The sequence below is a fragment of the Elephantulus edwardii genome, unplaced genomic scaffold (genome assembly GCF_000299155.1).
Source record: "Elephantulus edwardii isolate Elephantulus edwardi_28Jun2011 unplaced genomic scaffold, EleEdw1.0 scaffold00067, whole genome shotgun sequence".
Classification (NCBI taxonomy): Eukaryota; Metazoa; Chordata; class Mammalia; order Macroscelidea; family Macroscelididae; genus Elephantulus; species Elephantulus edwardii.
This window is the reverse complement of record NW_006399817.1, coordinates 15,658,488-15,680,504: the sequence shown is the minus strand read 5'-3', so window position 1 is coordinate 15,680,504 and position 22,017 is coordinate 15,658,488. Positions and strand designations below refer to the sequence as shown.

Sequence of the window (22,017 nt, the reverse complement as noted above, 5' to 3'; positions counted from 1 at the left end):
TCAGAAGAGGTTCTTGAAAGTAGATTTCTCCAATGAAATTTTTTGATCTCCTCACTGCTTATACCAAGGGTACTGATGTGGAGCCAAGCAAACGGAAGATATTAACAATCTCAATCTCTTCACCATCTATTGCGATGCTGCCAATCGGCCCAGTGGTGGGAATCTTTGTCTTCTTGATAGTGAACTTCAGTCCATTTTGAAGGCTGCAGTCCTTGAACTTCTGGAACAAATACCTCAGGTCCTCCTCAGTTTCAGCAGGCAAGGTTGTGTCATCTGCATAACTCAGGTTGTTGATGAATGTTTTACCAATTCTGATGCCACATTCCTCTTCACAGAGCCCAGCCTCCTGGATGATCTGTTCTGCATATAGATTGAAAAGTTATGGAGATAGGACACATCCCTGGCACAAATCTTTCCTGATTTTGAACCATGCAGTGGTTACTTGCTCTTTTCTGATGACTGCGTCCTTTCCCAAATATAGGTTTGTATAATAAGCACAATCAAGTGTTCTGGGATTCTCATTCTTCCCAGAGTTTGCTATAGTTTGTTGTGATCCACATAGTAAAATGACTTAGCATTATCAATGAAACGCAGACAGACATTTGTCTGGTACTCTGTTTTCAGCTTAGATCCATCTCACACTGGCTACAATATCCCTAGTATCACAGCCTCTTCTAAATCCAGCCTGCACTTCTGGCAGTTCTCTGTTGATGTGCTGTTCCAGTTGTTTTTGGAGTAATTTTCAGTAGAATCTTGCTTGCATGTGATATTGTTTGATAATTTGCACTCTCTATCTGGTCCCTTTTTTGTTTTTGGAATGGGAACAAGTATGGATCTCTTCTAGTCAGTTGGCCAGGTTGTTGTCTTCCAGATTTCTTGGCATAACTTGGTGAGCATGTCTAGGGAAGCATCTTTTTGTTGAAATATGTCAAACAGTATGCTGTCTTTTCCTGGGGCCTTGCTTTTTGCCAATTGTTCAGAGCAGCTCAAACTTTCTCCTTCATTACCTTAGGCCCTTGATCATACGTTGTTTCATGAAATCCTCTGTGTCAGCCAATCATTGTTCGATAATTTCCACATTCTATTTAATCACCCTTTTTGGGGGGGGAATGGGAAAAAATATGGATCTCTTCAAGCAGTTGGCCAGGAACTGTCCTTCAGGTTTCTTGGCACAACCTGGTGAGCATGTGAAGGGCTGCATCTGTTAGTTGAAACAACTGGTGTCCCAGCAATTCCTGGGCCCTTATAGGCAAAAGCTTATGCCTTCAGTGCAGCTTGAACTTCTAGGCTCACCACTGGCTCTTGATCATATGGCACTTCTCAAAAATATTTCATTGTTGGCTAATTCTTCTTGGTACAGTGATTCAGTGTATTCCTTCCATCTTCTTTTGATGCCTACTGGATCATTAAAGATTTTGCTTATGTTGTTTTTGTTATGGGCTATCAAGTAGAATACAACTCATAGCTACTCTATGAACAATAGATTCTGAACCCTGTGTTATCCTGTCCCATCCTCACAATCTCTGACATACTTAGCCCACTGCTTCAGTCACTATGTCAATCCACTTAGTGAGGGGCTTCCTCTCATTCACTCTTCCTTTACTTTCAAAGCGTAGAACCTCTCCAAGGAAGAACCGCTCCTAGCAACACACTCAAAGTTTGAGATAAAGCTATGTCATCTTTGCCTCCAAGAAATAACTCTGGCTGCACCTTTTCCACGACATATCTGTTCTTTTGGCAGTCTATAGAATATTCAGTGCTATTCTCCAACATCACAACTCAATACATCAATTATTCTTCTGTCCAGCTGTCAGATGCATAGCAAGTGACTGAAAAGACCATGGCCTCAATCAGGCACATCTTAGTCCTCAAACTGACATCATTGTTCCTCAATTATTGATTTTCCTAGTGCAATATACCTCCTGATCTTTGAGTATCTCTTTGCTGATAGCATCTCTAAGTATTACAATTCAAGGCTTGAATTTGTTTTTCAGTACTTTCGGTTTAAGAACTGCCAAACGAGTTCTTCCCTTTTTACTTTCCAATTCAGCTCTCTGCGCATTCCATTATAATCCTTTGCCTTGTCTTTCAGAGCTGTCCTTTGAAATCTTCTGTTAAGCTCTTTTACTTCGACCTCTCTTTCCTTTGTTTTGCCTTCTTGAATCTTTAATGCAATTTTTAGTCTCTTCTGATGTTCATTTTGGTTTTTTGTCTCTCCACTTTCTTTGTAGTGACCTTTCATTCTCTTCATGGATGAAGTCATTGCACAACTCATTTGGTCTTCGATCACTGGTGTCCAATGCTTTAAATCTGTATTAAGATGATTTTTAATTTAAGATAGACTCAAGATCGTATTTTCATTGTTGTAAATTTGTTTTAACTTTCTTCAGGCTCGTTTTGAACTCTAAAGAAAATAGAACCCTAGAAACACTAAAAGAGTGGCGTTAATGGTTTATATTTTAAAGGAATCAGATGGGAAAATTAATTACTACAAGTTGGATGTTTATTGAAAATGAGCTCAATGCTTTGCTTCCTCATTTAATTCCTTCTTTGAGTAACAGGTAACACAGGTTTAAGTTAACTGTCATACATAAAAAGGCCTATTATTTTATAACAATAAAAATGAAAATGTACATCCATTGTCCAATATAAACTACTTTAAGAATTTAACAATAAGAAAATGTACACAGACCACTGGAAATATACAAAGGCAATAAAAATATTTGTTTACAACAAAAACATCTGTTTTAGTTGAAATGTCCAAATTTTTAAAAACATTTTTAACTTCCTTGAAAAACTGATGCTTACTCATAGCATTTCCCTAAGATGTCACTAAGTAAGTCATAGTAACTACCATGAATTATAGATCATCTGTGCTGAGAGGAAGTATCTTGATTAAAACTCCCCATTCATGTAAAGGAGTTAAATGACTAAATCTTTAAAATTAGTATCACAAATTCTTAGAAAATACGAGAAATGTTTTAGGATCTTATTTCTAACAATGGATTCTTAAATATAATACAGAAATCAAATAATGGAATGTCATAAAAATGAAAAATTTTTGTACATTAAGGCATTTTATCAATAGAGTGAAGAGACAGCCTAGAGAATAGAATATTTGGGAACCACATATCTGATAAGAGCTTAACAATTAGACTTATATTAGCAAATATATATATGAACTCTTAAAATTTAACAGAAAAAGAACAACTCAATCACAAAATAAACAATGGACTACGAAGATACAAAAATGGCCAACAAGCACATAAAAAGATGTCCAATATTATTTTAAAAAACCAGCTCATTGTTGTCAAGAACCTACTCATAGCTGACTCTCCGGTGGGTTTTCTGGAGGCTGTAATCACAGGGGAAAAGACTGCTCATTCTTCTCCTGTGGAGCTGCTGGTGGATTAAAAGTGCTAGAGATGTGCTGCTTTGGGGTTAGCCATGCAACTCCCTATAGACTATACAACCACAGCTCCTTTCAGTGGTACTGCTGTTGTTACTATGTGCTATTTAGTTGACTACGACTCACAGTGACCCTATGAACAACAGACCTGAACCTTGTCCTATCCTGTACCATCCTAATAAAATCAGTATCATTAAACAATGTAAATTACAATCACAATGAAACACTACTTCAAACACACAAGGATGGTTATTTTAAAAGGAAAAGTGACAAACAATGGCAACGACAGAGAGAAACTAGAACCCTTGTGAAACAGGCAAGAATAAAAAATACTGCAGTTTCTTCAAAAGTTAAACACAGATTTATCACAAGACCCAGCAATTACATTCCTAGATATATATACACCTAAAAAAACTGAAAGCCAGGAATACTACCACAGTTTTCCAACAATGTTCACAGCAGCATTAGTCACACAATAGCCAACAACCTAAGGAGAGGTTAGTGGTGGGCAAAGCTATGACATTCACTCTACAGAATATATTCTTAGAAAAGATTAACTCTTCAAAACTTTATTATAAAAGTGGCTGGATAGTGCCTTAGATGTAATTGACTTTTAAAACTAATGCTGTCTAGTGAAACTTTCTATGATGACAGAAATGTTTTCTATCTGAGCAGGGCAACAAGCAAGCCACATGCGACTAGTGAGTACCTGAAGTGTGGCTATTATGACTGAGGAACTGTAATTAACTTAAAGGTAAATGTAAATGGCCAATTGTAATCAGTAGCCATCAAATTAAACAGCAGATTTATAAATTTTAGATTGAATGTTATTTTCCTCCCTTAGTTAATCTGGGTCTTGTTCTCAGAAGGGAAAAACAACTCAAGTTGTCTGTTCAAAGTAAATTTCTGAATTCTATGCTAGTAGCTTTCAACCAGTGTGCCCTCTTTTCAAACAAGCAATCTGATTTTTTTGTATCTCTTCTAAAGAGCTTTAATCTCTACTAACAACAAAAATGAGAAGCCTAGTTTCTGTTTCTTTAATGTTATTTTCCATTCAAATAGAAAATGAACCATGAGTCCTTAATGATTTCTCCAAAAGAGTTTCTTAAGGTGGGACTGTGTCATAGCAATAGCAAAAATAAAACCCCACCAAACCAAACCAAAGCAAAAAACCCCTGGTAGCTTATCTACTGAAGAAGCAATGTCTTTAGCATGCTCTGTGTTTAAATCAATAAACTCTTTTAAGATGTGTGGCAAAATTAAAAAGTGGAAAAAAATGTGAATGCCTAGAGTGAAGTTTTGGTGAATGAGAAGTTTTTCTAAATTGGTCATTTAAATAATGAATGCTTACTACTTTCACATTAGGCATATTTGAAAGCTTAAGAGCCTAAGACTGAAGGGTTTGACTACCTATAGAAACAGTTCATTGTGTAATAGGAAGCAGAAGAATCTGAAGTGACTTTTTAAAAGTTGTGTATAGTTAACTCTTTTCTATAACTGGTGGAGCAGGCAAAATAGCGTTTTTGTGTTAAGGTGCTATACTATCAACCCAAAGGCACATAGTTTAAATCCACCAGCTGCTCCTTTGGATAAAAACGGGCAATCTCCTCAGGCTTCATAGCCCCTGAAAACATGCTAGAGGGTCAGCTGCTATAAAGTGATTCCAACTTGATGGCATATAACAACATTACTTGGGTGAAACTGTTTCAGTAATATGGGGAAAAAAACCCACCCCACCACAACCCACCCTAAAAATACTGTCCATGTTATACACTTTTCTAAAAGTAAGACTTGGGAAGAATATTAGGAGAGTATTCCTAAACTGGTTATGCAGTTAAGTACTGGCTTCAGGAATCCTGGTCGGGCCCTTTTATTGAGAAATTATGAAATGACTTGCAACTCAGTAGTACCAAAGAAATTAGATCTGTAACTATAAGGATCATCTTTATATTCACAGTGAAACTGTGGATTTAAAAAATAGTTGAATACCTACAAAACCAAAAAACACCCACACCCTATTATAATGGGAAATATTCTGTTGGACATTTTTGAAGGAAATGGAAGAACTGGGCTAAAGTTTTTCATACCTTTTCCCATCTAAGGGCTGTATTTAAAACAAAATTTAAATCCTTTTAAAATCAGTTGCCATCAAGTTGTAATTATAGAGTTTACAGATATTTTTCAGTGTTTTAATAGCTCTTTGCTCCTTTACCTTTAAGTTATATGCTGTTATCAGATTCTATTATCTTTATTCCTGGCATCTACAGGGAACAGAAATATTAGAAGAACTCAAGATTCATCTCATTTAAAAATGCTTCATTATTGACATGTTTTAAATGGTCATATTATTTTTTTCTTTGCAAATAATTTTAATAATACAAAATAACTTACCATTTATAGGTAAAAATATTTAAAAAAATGAAAATCTTCCATTTCTGTTAATCAAAAGGATACTTGCTCTTGACATGAGTAGGTAAATACAGTCAATATTTAGATAAAAATGAATCTATCTTTTAGATAGAAAGGGACTAGAATTTTAAATACTAACTGATGTAAACAGAAACATTTCAAACTGGAAGCACTTGTGTCTGTCCTATGCAAGAATGAGGGTAGTGCTGATTCAAACTGCCAGTAAACAAAAGGTTAGAATGTAAACCATTTAAGAATGTGTGAAGATGTAAACAATGTTCATAGAAAATATGTGTTCTTTACTATGATCCTGAGTAACTCACCACAAATCCTGTCACTGAACTAGCCAGTGCCACTCACACCCTTCCAAGACAAGTGGCTGGCCTTTACATCTCAAAAGACTTTTTAAATGGAAGTTGGTCATACTTTCCCTTTATTTTCCAAGTAAATAGACCCCTCTCTTCTACTTGAACATATATTTACTTCTTGTTGCTTTTATGTAGGGCTACATTAGTCCTCCAAAAACTTTTTCTTTTACCTCCAACAGATTTTCTTCTCCGACGTCATGTTCTTACTGAGTTAAAATGGCACACGGTAGCCAAAAATTCCTTCCATTAATTCAAAGATTTATCAGCTTATGTTTTAACTTCTTAATGACACCCTTATGTTAAATCAAAAAATGCTATTTATACTCAACTTTATTTCCTCCCTGAGCTTTGAAAAGTAATTAAAGAATTCTATTTTGTAAGCAGTAACATCCTGCCTCGTACGGAGCTCCGTATTTCCTGAATGAATGAGCTTTCTGAAAAACATATGTAAAATAAGGAACGAACCCCAAGTTATTTGGGATACTTAGGAACCACATTATTTTAGATAAATAAAAAACAGAATTGTATAAATACTGGGTACTCTTTTAGAAGTGAGGAAATTTTAGATTTACTTTCCTATTTTGCTACACGTTATGTGCTGCTGAGTGGCTTATGACTCACAGCCCTATGTACAACAGCTCTGAACCATGTTCTATCCTGACATACCTACCCCCATTACACAGTCACTGAGTCAATCCATCTCATCGAGGGTCTTCCTCTCTTGAGCTGTTCCTACACCCTCCCAAGCATGATGTCCCTCTACAAGGACTGGGTCCCTCCCTGCAACATGCCCAAAGTATGTTAGACGAAGCTTCACAATCCTTGGCTCTAAGGAGCAGCCTCATTTCACTTTCTCCAGGATGAACCCGTTTATTCTCCGAGAAGTCCATGGTATGATCAATACTCTTCTCCAGCATCACAGCTCAAAGGCTAGAGGGGTTTGGTGATGATTTGAATAGACCTCATTCTGGGAGTTCTTAAAAGTTTGCTGAGAGGCTTCGTGTCATTGTCCAGATCTCTGATGCACAGCAAGTAACTATGAAGACCAGGGCCTGGATCAGGTACAATGTAGTATCTATACTGACATTGTTGTTTCTCAGTACTCTAGAACAGTCCCTGATAGCTGATTTTCCCGATGCAATTTGTCTTTTGATTTCCTGACTGCTGGTGCCAAGTGCTGACTGTGTAGCAGAGCAAGCTGTAAATGTTAACAACTTCAATTTCTTCTCCATCTATCATGGTGCTGCCAACTAGCCTACTGGTGAGAATCTCTGTCTTCTTGATGTTAAGCTTCAATCAATATTGAAAACTACAGTCCTTGACCTTCTGTAGCAAGCGCTTCAGGTCTTTAGTTTCAGCAAGCAATGTTATGTCATCTGCATATTATTCAATAATTTCCATCCACACTTTGTTGGGCCATCTTTTGTTTGGAGTGGGAATAAATATGGATCTCTTCCGGTCAGTAGGCAAGGTAGGTGTCCTCCAGAGTCCTTGGCACACCTTAGTGAGCACATCCAGGGAAGTATCTGTCGGACTATGTCAATCGGTATTCCATCAATACCTGGGGCCTTATTTCTGCAACTCCTTCAGAGCAGCCTGAACTTTCTCCTTCATCACCACTGCCTCTTGATCATATGTTGTTTCATGAAATTTCTCTGTGTCAAATATAGCTTATGAATTCACAGAGATATAATCCTATGGGAATTTCAATTTTTTTAAAGCCTAGTAAGAAGAATTGTAATGCATTTAGTTGTTAATGGAAAGGATGTCAGTTTGAATCCACCAGCTACTCAGGAGAAAGATGCAGCCACCTACTTCTGTAAAGATGCAAAGCCTTAGAAGCCTTTCTGGGCAGCTTTGGTTTGTCCTTCAGAGTGACTATGAATGAATCTGCCTCGAGAGCAGGGATTTGGTTTTTTGGTTGCACTGATTAAATAATATATGTTACACAAACATTACAGAAAATCTTTTTGTTATCTGTGGAAAAATCTAACAATTAGTCCCATAGACGCTCAGGAATTTCTGGTTTTCAATTAAATGGTTTAACAGAACACAGTCTGTAAGGCATTGGACTGCTCACCAAAAGGTGGTACCTCTCTAGGGGTTCACATCCACCAGGAACTCTGTGGGAGGAAGATGAGAAATGCTCTTTTGCAATTTATAGCTTCTCGAAAATCTGCCGGAGGGTCAGTTCCAACTTCAGGACAAAGATTTTTCTTAAAATTTTTTTCCCTATCACATAAGTAGGTTAAAACAAAACCAAATCAATCCACTGTACTCAATTTTAACTCAGTGATACTCTTAAGAAAGCCTATACATTTTAATGGGAGCAGATTTACCTTATCTTTCTCAGAGAAGCTGGCAGATTTGAACTACTGACTTTTTGGTTAGCAGCCCAAGAGAGTAAACACATTTTGCCACTGGACTCCTTAGTCTGGGATAGTAATTGTTAAATATTATACTTTCCTATTTTCCTTAGTTTGCTTTTCCTAAATACGTATTCTTTATTACCTGGGATCATTATGTATTGTAGCTTTTAATCATCCCTATAAATATAAGTACAAGGATCCATTAAATATTAAAGAAAAGGGGCTTTTTCTTACCAGTGCAAGAGAACCAACTTGCTGAACTGACACAAATAATAAAACCATCAAGAATCTTTTTTTTCAGCCCACAGTAAATGTTTAATTCTTCTTTTTCGGTTAACACTTTTTCCTTTTGAAGTTCTGAAAATTTACTTTTTCTGTGCTCTTCTAGATACACTGCTAAGAGAGCAAACCAGCCTTGATTTATAGGGTTTTTCTTTAATTATTATTAATTTTAATAAACATTTACAGAGGTTTTGGATTTCCATTCATCAAGAATCTTTTTAACCATCTTGTTAACATCTCCCATCCCCCCCTTATAGGGAAGCTCCCTTTCATGAATACAAATAGTAAGATGTAGGAAAGTGTTTTTGGATTTTTTTTTTTTAACCTTGAACAGTTTCAGCACCAATAATATATTCTCAGTTAATGGTTTCTTTTTTTTTTGCAGTTCCCTTAGTATAAATATGTAGAAAAGTGGTTGGAATTTCCCTTCTAAGAGATTTTTTTTTCTTCATTGTTTCTTGAAGAGATACAAGTAGCATACTGACGAAGGAGGTTCACAGTCTATGCTAGAACTGCAGACTTCATGAAAGTCACTACTTGTGTACAAAAAGTACATATTTGTAAAATAAAGCCAATTCTAAAAGAGAAAGATCGTATAATATAAATACTATCATAAACACTTGGAAATTAGAAAGTTTAGCTTCCTTCTCAAAATGTATTAGGGATTAATATAAAACAAAATTATTTTATCTACCTCAAAGTACTGATATAAATGTGACGATTTAATTAGTGACTCTTGCAAATCTTAAACATACAGATGTTTGTGACTTATTTTTCTCATATTGTGGAGGATTATGAGTGAGAATTGATTAGATTAGAGTGGCTCAGGGAGCTTTGGTGGCCTAATGTGAAGGAGCTGAGCTGCCAGTCCAAAGGCCTATTATTCAAATTCACCAGCTTCTCTGTGGGAGAAAGATGGGCAATCTCCTCCTGTGTGATTTCCTGCCTCTGAAAACCCACTGGAGGTTCAGCTATGAGATGGTTCCAACTTGATGGACCTGCACCACCACCACCATCATGAAATTAGTTTTAGTTTTGGGTTGCTTTTTTTTTAAAATTTGACTTTATGTATTTTTTTTTAATTTGACTTTTTATGTATACTTCATACACTGTGCCCTGGCAAATGGGTTTTCATGAAAAACTCTGCAATGTGAGAATGTGAAGAAGTGTTAAAGAAAATATATGCAATTTTATGCATTTTTTGGAAGCAACTTAAGAATATTCCAGTTAGAACTCCAGACTGGTAGAAGCAGATGATTTCATGGGGGGGGATAATTATCACTGTAGATGCCTATTCTTTCCAAAAATAATTTAAATATATTTTTAGTACATCAGGAACGCATGATCCTACCACAAGTGTAGTTGAGTGAGGAATATTCCCTTTTTATAGACCTCAATACGGTTTTCTTTCTTTTCTTTATTCTGCTCATGGGGATGTTTCTGAAGCAATAAACAATAATGACTCTGAAGGCAGGGAGGTTAAGTTAGAACATCAATTTTAGTAGGATTTATAAAAGCCCATTCAGTGTTATAATACACTTTCATATTTAAAAGGAAACAAAATATTTGATGTCACACCAGGTTAGGTAAAGCTCTTTGAAATCTTGGTTAGCAGAGATTTATAGACGATAAAGGCAGCCTCACTTTCTTCCTGCAACTGTGTGCAATTTTGGAACCATTCATGTATGTATGGTGTGTTCACAAAGGGGTGTCATGCTTACAAAAGGCTTTCAAATGTTGCTCCAAGTTTCTTGCCCTTTCTCTGCATGCCTATTTAATGTGATTCCCATCATCTTACCCTGTGTTTTCACTGCATACATAGAAAGCTAACAGGAAGGTTAGAAAAAAGGAAAAGAACAATTCCCTCATAACTGCTTTTCAGTCTGATAGGGAAACTTAGAAAGAAAAAGGAAGTGAAAACCAAAAGAGCAGAGCAAAAACAGTGTAAAGAAAATGAATAGGAGAAAGGAACATGTTTTAACTTCCCCATTCTTATGAACCCTTCCTTCAAGACTTACAGAAAGCCCTAAGGGTCTTTGTTTGCTTCTTTTGTTTTTAAGATTTTCATCATGGAAAAGCTAGTGGATTTGAACTGTCCCTCTTTACTCCTTACCACATGGCCACCAGAGGTTCCTGCTTCCTAATTTTCTGGTTTACACTAGTCTAGTTTCTAAAACCTTAAATTGGTTCTATTGCTCAGCTGAACCATTTCTGGTCAAGGCTAGAACAACCAGTAACTTAATGGTGGGGGGAAAAAATCCTAATAAAAACATGATTGAGAGATCAGAAGTAGCTACTCTCTTGGAAATAAGTATGGCAAAGATTTGACTCACTTACTTTGGGATGTTGTTGGAAAAGGGAATCATGCCTGGGAAGGTGGAGAAGCAGTGAAAGAGAGGAAGACCCTCAATGAGATTGACACTATGACTGCAGCAATGGGCTTGAGTAAATCAGAGATGATGAGGATGACACAGGATAGGACAAGGTTTAGGTCTGCTGTTCATAGGGTTGCTATGAGTTGTACTTGATGGTACCTAACAACTCTCAACATTAGACTGGCTGAAGAAAATGTGTATGTGCCTAAGATCCCAACTGTGCACTTAAAACAAATTTTATGAGAAAGAGATGTTCCTTAAACTCTGACTAGGGTGTAAGGTACTGTTAGTACAGTCTTCAGATATACTACTTAATTAATTAAAAACAGCTTCTTACAGCTAGTCTGGCAAACTAATCACTAAGGTGTTATTCAAAATATTTAACAACCTGTAGGGAGCAGAGGACAACTGGTACATCCTTACTCTATCTTCCCACTGAGTATTACAGATAGTTGGCTACTGTATGCCTCTATGGAAACCTGTTATTCAAGTTTCAAACAAATTATTTACATTTCTTACCATTTGCAGTCAAGTCAATTTTGACTCACAGTAGAAGTATGCACTAGTTTTCAATGATGACTTTGCAGAAAGACATCACTAGATTTTTCTTCTGAGGAGCATCTAGGCAAACCTGAACTTTCAAACCATTTGTATCAGCAACTCAATGAAACTGGGTGTTGCTCTGAGCTACCCAGTTGATTCCGACTTATGGTGACAAAACAAGGCCAAGAGGCTTGCCTCAATAGTTTCCAAGACTGTAATCTTTATGGAAGCCAACTGCCGTATCTTTCTTCTGAGGAGCAACTGCTGGGTTTGAATTACAGACTTTTCAGATTCTAGCCTAACACTTTAATCACTCGGTATCCACAGAGAACTTCTAGAGACTCCTAATTATTAAGTGCTTTATATAGTAAAGCTACATATCCTCAAAACATACATTTACCTGCCCTTTATGAGCAAATAAGAAAAAACACCAGGATTTACTATTTCCCCTCTACTAGTTACTCTGAAGGGAGCTCTTGTGGCCTCCTCTGTAGCAAGCTGCACTGCTACCCTAACGGCTTGATCTCTCCGGTGGTTCAACTCCATCAGCTGCTCTTTGGAGATAAAGATGGGCAACATCCTCCTACACAATTTCCCTCCTCTGAAAAAGCACTGGAAGGGCAGTTATGAGTTGGTTTTGACCTGACAGTTTCTTTTTCAGAACTACTCTGACACTTTCAAAGAATTGCACTTTGTTCTTCATCATAGTTATTAATAAAACGAAATTTACTTCCAACTTCCTGTCAAGTACTAAGTCATGGCAATACTTACATAACTTTTCCTCTATCTTTTATGTTAGCCAAAAGAATAAACATGAGAAAAGCTAATAAATGTTAAACCCACATACAGTATTTTAGGAAAAATTCCACTGAAACAACAAAGTTTTTTCTAATACTCAGTTATTCATTCTTTGAATATTCTATTCCCAGGGTTACCAAAACATAAAGGAACTATAAGAGTGCACTTCAAAATAAAACAAACAAAAAAAAAGAAAATTATCTGGTGTAATCAATATAATTATCATTTTAAAAAACATTTAATATATGGTTTGTCTTCATAATTAGAAATCAATTTATAACACTCAAGTAACAGACACCAGATATCCAAGCTCATTGACTGTCTATAATACATAAATCTTCAAAATTTGAGATAAGGTCTTTTTATTTTTTTGTTACAAATACACTTGAATTTACCTCTGAAGCAATTTAGAGACTATCTTTTGGTTCTATTTCTCAAGTATAATGATAAGGATTAATTTGATTTAAATAAAAAAAAATTCTACAACTACAGCAACTAGTAAGGGGCCAAAGACCGAGTTTTGCCGCTGGTCTTTGGTTATTCTGATGATCTGTTACAGAAAGTAGAACGAGTGCTGAAAGTAAGAACTGAATAATGCATACTCATTTTGGTATTATGTATAGGATAAAAGGTGACCAGAGCCCTTTTACTTAGACTTTAAATTTGAGATTCCACTTTCCCATGTGTGGTGATTCAAAACTGATTTATCAATTTATAAACTGAGGCAATCAAAAGTGCCTATAAAAACAAAAGACTTGGTTATCTAAAATTGATAATTGGCAGTAACAAGATAAAAGCTGGAAATGTATGAGCTGAATGAAAATTTTCATTAAAATTCAAATTATCAAGAGTTTCTTTATATACTTAATAACCATTATGACTGACATACAATAAAAAAATCTAAGAACTAATTTCACTTAAGCTAAACACAATTATTTGAAACTATAAATAAGCTTGATTATTTAAAGAGAGCTTTTCTTTAGGAAATTCAAAAGGTATACATCTGAGTTTCTAGGCAAAGTACACACTGTGTGTTAATTAGTCTCTAAAAAGGGTCTGCTTTTTGCTATCAAAATAGTCTTATTTCAATGCAAAACATCATTCAAGTCCAGTGTTGTCATTCTTCTCAGTACCACAAATGTTTATACTGTAATAAAATGACTTTATTTCAGATGTAATAAAAGAAAAGGTGAGTCACAGAAAATATTTTTAATAGGGAGGGTCAATAAAAGAACAGAGATTTAGAAATAAACTCCCTACAGGAAAGCAGGAGAGGCTCAGCAAAGCATGCTTAGAGAAATGATTGGAATACAAAGTTCACTTTGGATTGGTCTATTTCTGAGGAAAAAGATGAAAGGCAGGCAGCTGGACCCCAGAAAGGCAGCTAAGAAGAATCAAGAAGTAAATGCTATTTCAGAATAACTTTCCAACAGTGAGGAATCAGGACAGAAGACTTACTTTGCTATTTACTAGCTAATGTGTCTTTAGTAGATTTTTTAAATGTATTATACATTGCAATTAAATTTCCATAGTGTTAATCTCTCTGAATTTGGAAACATGAAACACGGCTTTTAAAACATTTCCACAGGCAACATCATGAAAAAAATACTTGTGTAAGAGATTATTAACACATTTTACTTTAAAAAGAAAAGATTATACCTTTTAAAAGTTTATCCTAATGTAAAACTTCTCTTTAAATTTAAAGCAATACATTATTCATTTCAAAAAGATGTAAGTATGCAAACATCTGTTTTATAACATTTTTCCAAAGCAATCTTGAGAAATTAACTTAAACATTTTAAAACAAGCTAGTATAAGTTTAGCTTAATTTATAAGAAATAATACATTCACTGAAAAGTCTATGCTTAAGAACACATCAAGAATTTCCATCAAATTAAAATTAAATATTAGCAGAGCATTTCACAGAAACTAAAATATGGGAGAATTAGTCCTTGTTCCTGAGCTGTGTGTCACATTCACTTCAGAAAATTCATTTTAAACAATCAGACTTGTTACTATTCAGGCAATGTTGCACTAACATAAAGCTTACTCTATGTATCATGGCAAAAAAGAACATGAAGTTAAAGTATCTTCACTACATACTTAACTCTTTGTTAAGTTCCCCAGGAATACTAACCACACTACACTTCCTTCACTCTTTTTAAATTTTATTTTATTATTTTGTGTGTGTGTGTGTGTGTGTGTGTGTGTGTGTGTGTGTGTGTACACACTGTCAAATAAGATCTGACTGGTACAGAAGGAGATTTGACCCTCCTTCTCCAGCAGAGCACCTGGTGGATCCGAACCTCATACCTCTGGGATTGCAGTGCAGCTTCTTGCCACTAGGCCACCAGAGCTCCCTTCTTCCTTCACTCTCCATCAAGATAATTCACACAGCTCAGTGTCTATTCCTTTAATTAGGTCAACTCCCTGGGTAAGCCTCATTCATGAGTTCTCCTTTCAGATAAGGAAAATGCATCTCAGAGAAGTAATTTTCAGGGGGCCTCTCAGTATCCTCCCCCTTACTTTCTGTTTATTATCATATTCCTGAGTTCTCCTGGTTTGTTAGGGAATTTATTGTAATTTGTGAAAGCTCTGAGAACACTGTGTGTACTTACTTCATGAGGAAAGTAAAAAGCATGCTTTTAATGTACAGTAACAGAAATATCTGAGTAGTCTAAAAAGTGCACTGTATTTAATAACTTTTACTATGTAAGTAATAAAATTCTACAAATCCCACCTGATGATCCAAATATATGGTGTTCCTTTGAAGATGATGTGAAAGAATTTCATTCTAGTAGACACCAATCAAGAAACAAAAGGACAGAGAAAGAAGGTGTAGAAGTCATGAAAAGATCAGTTTACTATCACCTATTTCTACATGTTAAAAGACACAACTTTCACATACATGCTGCCTGGTAAATTGTACAGATTATAACTAATTTAAAATTAAAAGTTTTAGAAGAACTGCAGTAGACAAACATATAAAGGAAAAGATTTAGCAGAAAAATCAATGAAATAAGCTTTAGTAAACTAAAGGTTAGAAGTCCCACTTGTTAATTCTTCTCTGCAATACATCTTTACTTCTTTTGATTAGAAGTATATAAGAAGCTGGATGTTTCATGGACACGTTATCATTTAACTAGAGGCTATTAAACCCTTTGAGAAATGTTAGTAGTACGCGTTCACTTTTTTCACCAAGAAAAAAAGGATAAATTTTAAAAAAAGTAAAATGCAAAATTATTAAACTACAATCAATTTTCAACTTAATATTTTCTTATAAATGAGGTAATTCTGCAACAACCACTAGACCAGAAGTAGAAGGTGTGGTGTGGTATTTGCTGGTAATTATTTTGAAGTTGGTATTTTTCCATTCTCCCAAAGGCTGGGGGAGGGTGTGAGTGGAAGGCAGAGAGGAAATGCACCTCCTTGTATTTACCTTCACTCATATTTCACTCTTTAGTGGTTCAAATCCACCAGCAGCTCCACAGGAGAAAGATGAGCAATATCCTCCTGTGCAATTTATATCCTCAAAACACCTGCTAGAGGTCTACTATTAGTTGATTCAGATTCAAAACAATGAGTTGTTGTTTTAATGCATAAAGACATAAGCTGAATTCTCAAAGGGTCAATAAGAAAGTCCTAATGCTGTGGACAAGTTGATAGTATGGCCTCATGCTCAACACTTATGACACTGACAATACTGGTTAATGAGTGAGTTTAAGTAAGTGATGATGGCAAACGATACACACAGTTTTCTTCATAGCTGACCTTTGGGCTGTGGGCCTCAAGTTTCAGCTGCATGAGCTGTGCTAACGTATGCTCCCGGATACTACTCAGTTCAGCTTGCTGCCGTCTCAGCTTTATTAGCAGCAGCGTAAGCTCCTCTGGCTGAAGGAGTACAATTTAAGAATCCAAACAGTGGAAAACAGATTAATTGTTGTCTTAAGTGACAGATATTAAACCAAGATTTCTTGGCAAGTTTCCTCTTATGGTTGACATCAAACATAGTGCCTAGGCACTATGATGATAGGTCCTACATAAATGCATAGACATCTAGAGAAACAGAAGGAACAGTGTTACTTTAAAAGATACAGCACAGCAATAGTATATTCAGCGATTTTTCTCAGAACTCACAAAAGAATATTTAAATGTTGAGTATTTAAAAAACCCACAATATAAAAACTTATTTTAAAGGCTTATATATAAGAGCTATTAAAACATTTTTAATAGGATGCTTAAAAAATTATACCTAACACTTTTCAAGGAAAAAAATGATACCTGAATATCCAACAGACCATTTCAGAGACAAAAGATAAATAAAAAGAAATTAAAATTCATGTAAAACTTGAAAAATAACATTAAACTCAGTACTTACGAAACTAAAAGTTGCTTTACAATTATAGTTTAAAATGTTAGGAAGTGCTTTCACAGCATTTTATATCAAAAATATATCAATTTTGGTTCCTAAGAAAAATCTCATTTCGTACATATACTTATAGAAAGTTTCTAAGGGTAGTTTTTCCTATGTATAGATCTTCCTTTATATACTTACTTGGGCTACATTTTTAATTGATTACTTTGCTCCATGGGAGAACACATTTTTAACAACAGATAAAAATTCTTAAGCCAATATAATATTTTTCTCTTTGTTACAATGCAGTACAGTATGGTCACTGGTAGTGGTTACAGGCCATAAAATAGTGTTCAGCATTTCTCTAAGCTTGATTATGATTAGAAGTTATAAGCATGTCAGAGGGAAACTTCTCACACAGGTGCTACAGTCTGTTCTTGAAACCCAAGGCCAAGAACAATTCTTTGACTTGTTCTGCCTGTCCACAATAGCTTTGTTCTATTGTTTGTCACTGTACTTTTCCATACAATTTTTCTTAAACAGAAGAAGAAATCATGTTTAATTTTTATTTTGGAACCAAGTTGAAAATGAAAGACTTCAAGAGGGAAAAATATATCAATAGATATAAACTACAAATCACAGTGGCTTCTATAGATCATACTGGTTATCTAACCTGTGTACATTCATTAAGTTTGGCACATGATATTTCAACATATGTGTTGCTGTTTTGTGCCACTGAGTCGCTTGCGACACACAGCGACCCTATGTACAACAGCCCTAAACTCTGCTCTGTTCTGTGTCAATCGCACCGTCTCCCACACACCCATCCCTATTACCCCAGTCACTGAAATCAATCCACCTCATAGAGGGCCTTCCCCTCTTGCGCTGTCCCTCCACCCTCCCAAGCATGATGTCCCTCTCCAAGGACCGGTCCCTCCTTACAACACGTCCAAAGTATGTTAGACGAAGCCTCAGAATCCTTGCCTTCAAGGAGCTGCCCGGTTTAACCCTCTCCATGATGAATCTGTTTGTTTTCCTAGGCAAATACTCTAACAAATATAATGCAGTGAAAAGCGGGCAAAATCATGTAGATTTCTTAACCATGACCAAACATCCAAAAGGAATGAATGGGACAAAACCCACCCAAATCAAATAAAAAAATCAAAAAAGAAACTGATACAACCATCTTTAGATCATCATGAGATCAAACTCATGAAATCTTGACAAAGAAAAGACAGGTTACAATAAGGGATTTGGCTATCCTAAAAGAGAGACTGAATAGGAACGTTTCACACTCATTACAAAAAAGAGAATATTAAGATTTGCCTTCAAATATAATACTTCAGAGTAAGGGTATTATCAATAAATATACCAGGAAGACCAGTTTGAATGACTATGCAAATTTATATAGCAACCACTAGCTTTAAAAAGCAATAAAATGAAGTTTTTACCAACTTCTGTATTCTGAAATTGATCAAATATGCAGTTAAGTCACCAGTTCCCAGCCTGCAATGTGTAAGTTGGAAACAAGAAAGATGGTTGGAAATAGAGCCGTAGTCATGGAAACGAGGCTGGATATAAATTTAGATGACCATCAACCTCTTCATTGGATAGAGAGCTCTGGTGCCCTAGTGACAAGATACTGTGCTGCAATCCTAAAGGCATGCAGTTCAAGGCCACCAGCTGCTCCACAGGAGGATGGACAATCTCCCTGAGATTATCTGCCTTTGAAAACCTGCTGGAAGGTCAGCTGCTGGTCAGTTCTGACTCAATGGTACACAACTACAACAACACCTTTTTTACACAACATAATCAGTGACTATACCTTGAACCACACCAGATGGAATACAGAGGATTCAAAGTGACTATATGTGTGCAAAGAGATGATGGAGAAGCTCAGTATCACTCAGAACAAAATCAAGGCCCAACTGAAACAGAACATTAATTACTCATAAGAGGCAATGCATGATCCTGAGTATGTAACTTCTGGGATTTAGGATTTGTCTCACTGGACACTATTGACTATGTCACTATGAAGATGATAAAGGACACCAACTATGAAGAAAGCAAAAGTTTATTAAAAAGATAAAACGATTTAAATAGATACTAAAAGACTCTGGAACTTGCTTTTGAACACAGGGTATCTAAAGTGAATGGAAGAAATGATGGCATAAAAGACCTACACAATGGATTTATTACGAAGGTAGCTCAAGAAGACACAGGAATACGGTGAAATATGCAAATACTTGGAGTCAGAAAACCGTAACACAAAAACTTGTGTGGCATTTTGCAGAAATAGAGAACTAGGAAACCTCCCAACCCCCAAATTTGTAGTAATACTAAAACATTCTATGGATAATATGCTGAATGACACAGGAAATAGAATCTACCCAGGAAGGAACATAGAAGAAATACAAAGTCCTTGTGTGGATCAATTCCGGGTAGTATTATGAAGAATGAAAAATCTAGCAAACTTAATTGTGCTCATGCAGAAACTGCACATAACCAAGGGGCAGCTGTTCAAATAGAACAAGGGGATACTACATGGTACAAATTCAAGAAAGGAGTGTAGATTGTATCCATTTACAATACTTCTTCAGTCTGTATACTAAGCACACAATCTGAGAAGCTGGATTATACGGAAAAGAACAAGAGAATGTCAAGATTAGGTGAAGACTCTTTAACAACCTAATCTGTGACATACAGAAACAGATGCTTCCTTGCTGAAAGTGAACACCTGATCTGCTTAATGAAGATCAAAGACTTTAGTCTTCAGTATGGATTATACATCAATACAAAGAAAACAAAAATCTTTACAACTGAATCAACAAGCAACACTGGATAAACAAGGAATGGAGAAAACACTGAAGTTGTGAAAGATTTCATTTCCCTTGGATCCACAATTGAAGTCCATGGAACCAGCAATCCAGAAATTAAATAACACATTGGAAAAATCTGCTGTAACTCTCGAAACAAAGTATTAAAAAGCAAAGATGTCACTTTAAGGATTAAGGTTCATCTGACCCAAACCATCATATTTTCAGTCACTACATATGCATATGAAAGCTGGATAATGAGTAAGACCAGTGAACAAAAACTGATGCATATGAATAAAAGTGTTAATGAAACACCAAATAAGCCACAGGGTGCCAGAGGATGGGGAGGGGGGGAGTCTGTTTTGGAAGACATATAGCTTAATTCTCATTGGAAGTAAGGATGTCACCTCACAGACTTTGTACATAAATTTTGGACTTATCAGTCCCTAGAGAATAAGATCATTCTTGACAAAGTTGAGTCAGCAAAAAAGAGAAATATTCCTACGGAGACAGACTGACACAATGGCTAAAACAACAGTTTCAAACACAGCACTGACTGGACAGTAGCAACAGGACTTGGCAATGTTTGCTACTTTTGTACACAGGGTCTCTGTGAGTCAGAACTAATTTACCAGTACTTAACAAGAAGAAGATCTAGATCAGTAGTTGGCTGAAATCTGAAAATATTATTTATTACTTATAGAATATAAAGAGATTTTCAAAGGATAGAAGAATCCATTAAGTTTATTAGGTACGTAAATAGATGCCAAATAAAAAAAGCACCTTGGTAAAAAAAAAAAAAAAATCCTAATTATCCACTAGAGGGAGCAAGGCAGAAGATAAATTTTATAATACACCATTCCACATGCCTTATGACTAATGTCTTTTCTTGGGCAGACCAACAATCTAATACTAAAAAAATTAATACTAAAAATTTCTAGTTTAAAATAAGCAATTTTAAATATGCTGAACAAATGAATTACAAGTAGTTTAAGGTCAGGAAATACTGTTGTACCTAAGCATGAAAAAGATGAAATAAAAGGCTGACCAAAAACCCCCACCTTGGGGGAAGCTCTGGTGGCCTAGTGCTAAGGAGCTGCAACTACAATCCCAGAGGCTCACGGTTCGAATCCACCAGATGCTCTGCCGGGAAAGGAGGGACAATCTCCTCCTGTACCAGTCAGATCTAATTTGACGGTACACTCACACAAAAATAAAAAAACAAAAAACAAACCCCACCTTCTACTTTTACTGCAGGAAAAGAACGTTATGTAGTAAATAACTTCTATATATGCTTAAATCACATTTTCATATAAAAATCAAACTATCTACTAACATAGTTTTCTTGATAAAATAATGACTGAGACAGAAGTAACTAAAAGTCATCTTTTCCTTTTAATTTGAAGAAAAATGAAGACCCTTCCCATTATGAAGACACCACTACAAAAACCCCCCAACAAACTACAACCGTAAGTACCTGCTTTGATCTAATATTTTCAGGTTTTATTTTTAGTCCTTATTTTTCTGTGTAAATATGCTAAACATGATCTTTCTCTGCTCTAAAAGCACTTAATCTGTAAAAAAAAAAATCTACAGAAACTCTTAAAAATCTGCAGTTTGTTTACAAAAAGTTCTTTGCTGGATTAGTTTCATTCATGAATTACCTCAATTTCTGTTTTAAGCAGAAGAAATTAACATCCACTTAAGTAAAAGGAATCTACAACAACCCGTGATACAGAATAAGTGTTAAGATACAATCTTGTATCATGACATTCAGACATGTAGAGAAAGCTACACCCTCTAAGACTACAAGATTCCAAATTCTTCCACCAAGGAAGTAATGGTTTTTCTCTGAGATGCATCTGTCTGAAAACTCAGAACTTAAAAGCTATGCCAGGCACATGCTTTGAAATGTAGCATATAAAACCCCAACGTGGTAGATAAAGATATCATACTCACTGTTTTGCCTTGGAGGTTCTGGGAACTAACAGACTGTACAGTTAGGCTTGCAGGCATTGACCTTCTGTCAGGCACATAGACATGCTAGAACATAAAAGCACAATGCACATTCTATGATAGGCAATGATATTTTGTCTATATCCGAGATAAAAAAAATCTTAAATTCATATTATGAAATATTTTTAAATGGCTATTAGTTCTTATGAGAGAATACTACTCTGTAGAAAACATTCTTGTTTGACTAAAAATACAGATGCTGATGAATAGAGTTATTCTAAATAGTTTAGCAGTTCTTAAATTTTTTGGTTTTAGTTTTATGTACTTAAAAAAACCAA

The 22,017-nt window shown here is 35.6% G+C and overlaps 1 protein-coding gene across 3 annotated transcripts in view; it reads right to left on the bottom strand.

Annotated features, from left to right (window-relative positions):
• PLEKHA5 (pleckstrin homology domain containing, family A member 5) overlaps positions 1-22,017 on the bottom strand; it is a 284,442-nt gene that overhangs the window by 54,290 nt on the left and 208,135 nt on the right. For 2 of the 3 annotated variants that reach the window (XM_006888444.1, XM_006888443.1), the window contains 3 exons: positions 21,683-21,766; positions 16,325-16,444; positions 15,294-15,347 (listed from right to left, as the gene is read on the bottom strand). In XM_006888444.1, the coding sequence (XP_006888506.1) occupies positions 15,294-15,347; positions 16,325-16,444; positions 21,683-21,766 (258 nt within the window). The remainder of the gene's footprint in view (positions 1-15,293; positions 15,348-16,324; positions 16,445-21,682; positions 21,767-22,017) is intronic. The other variant, XM_006888445.1, reaches the window with a different exon arrangement.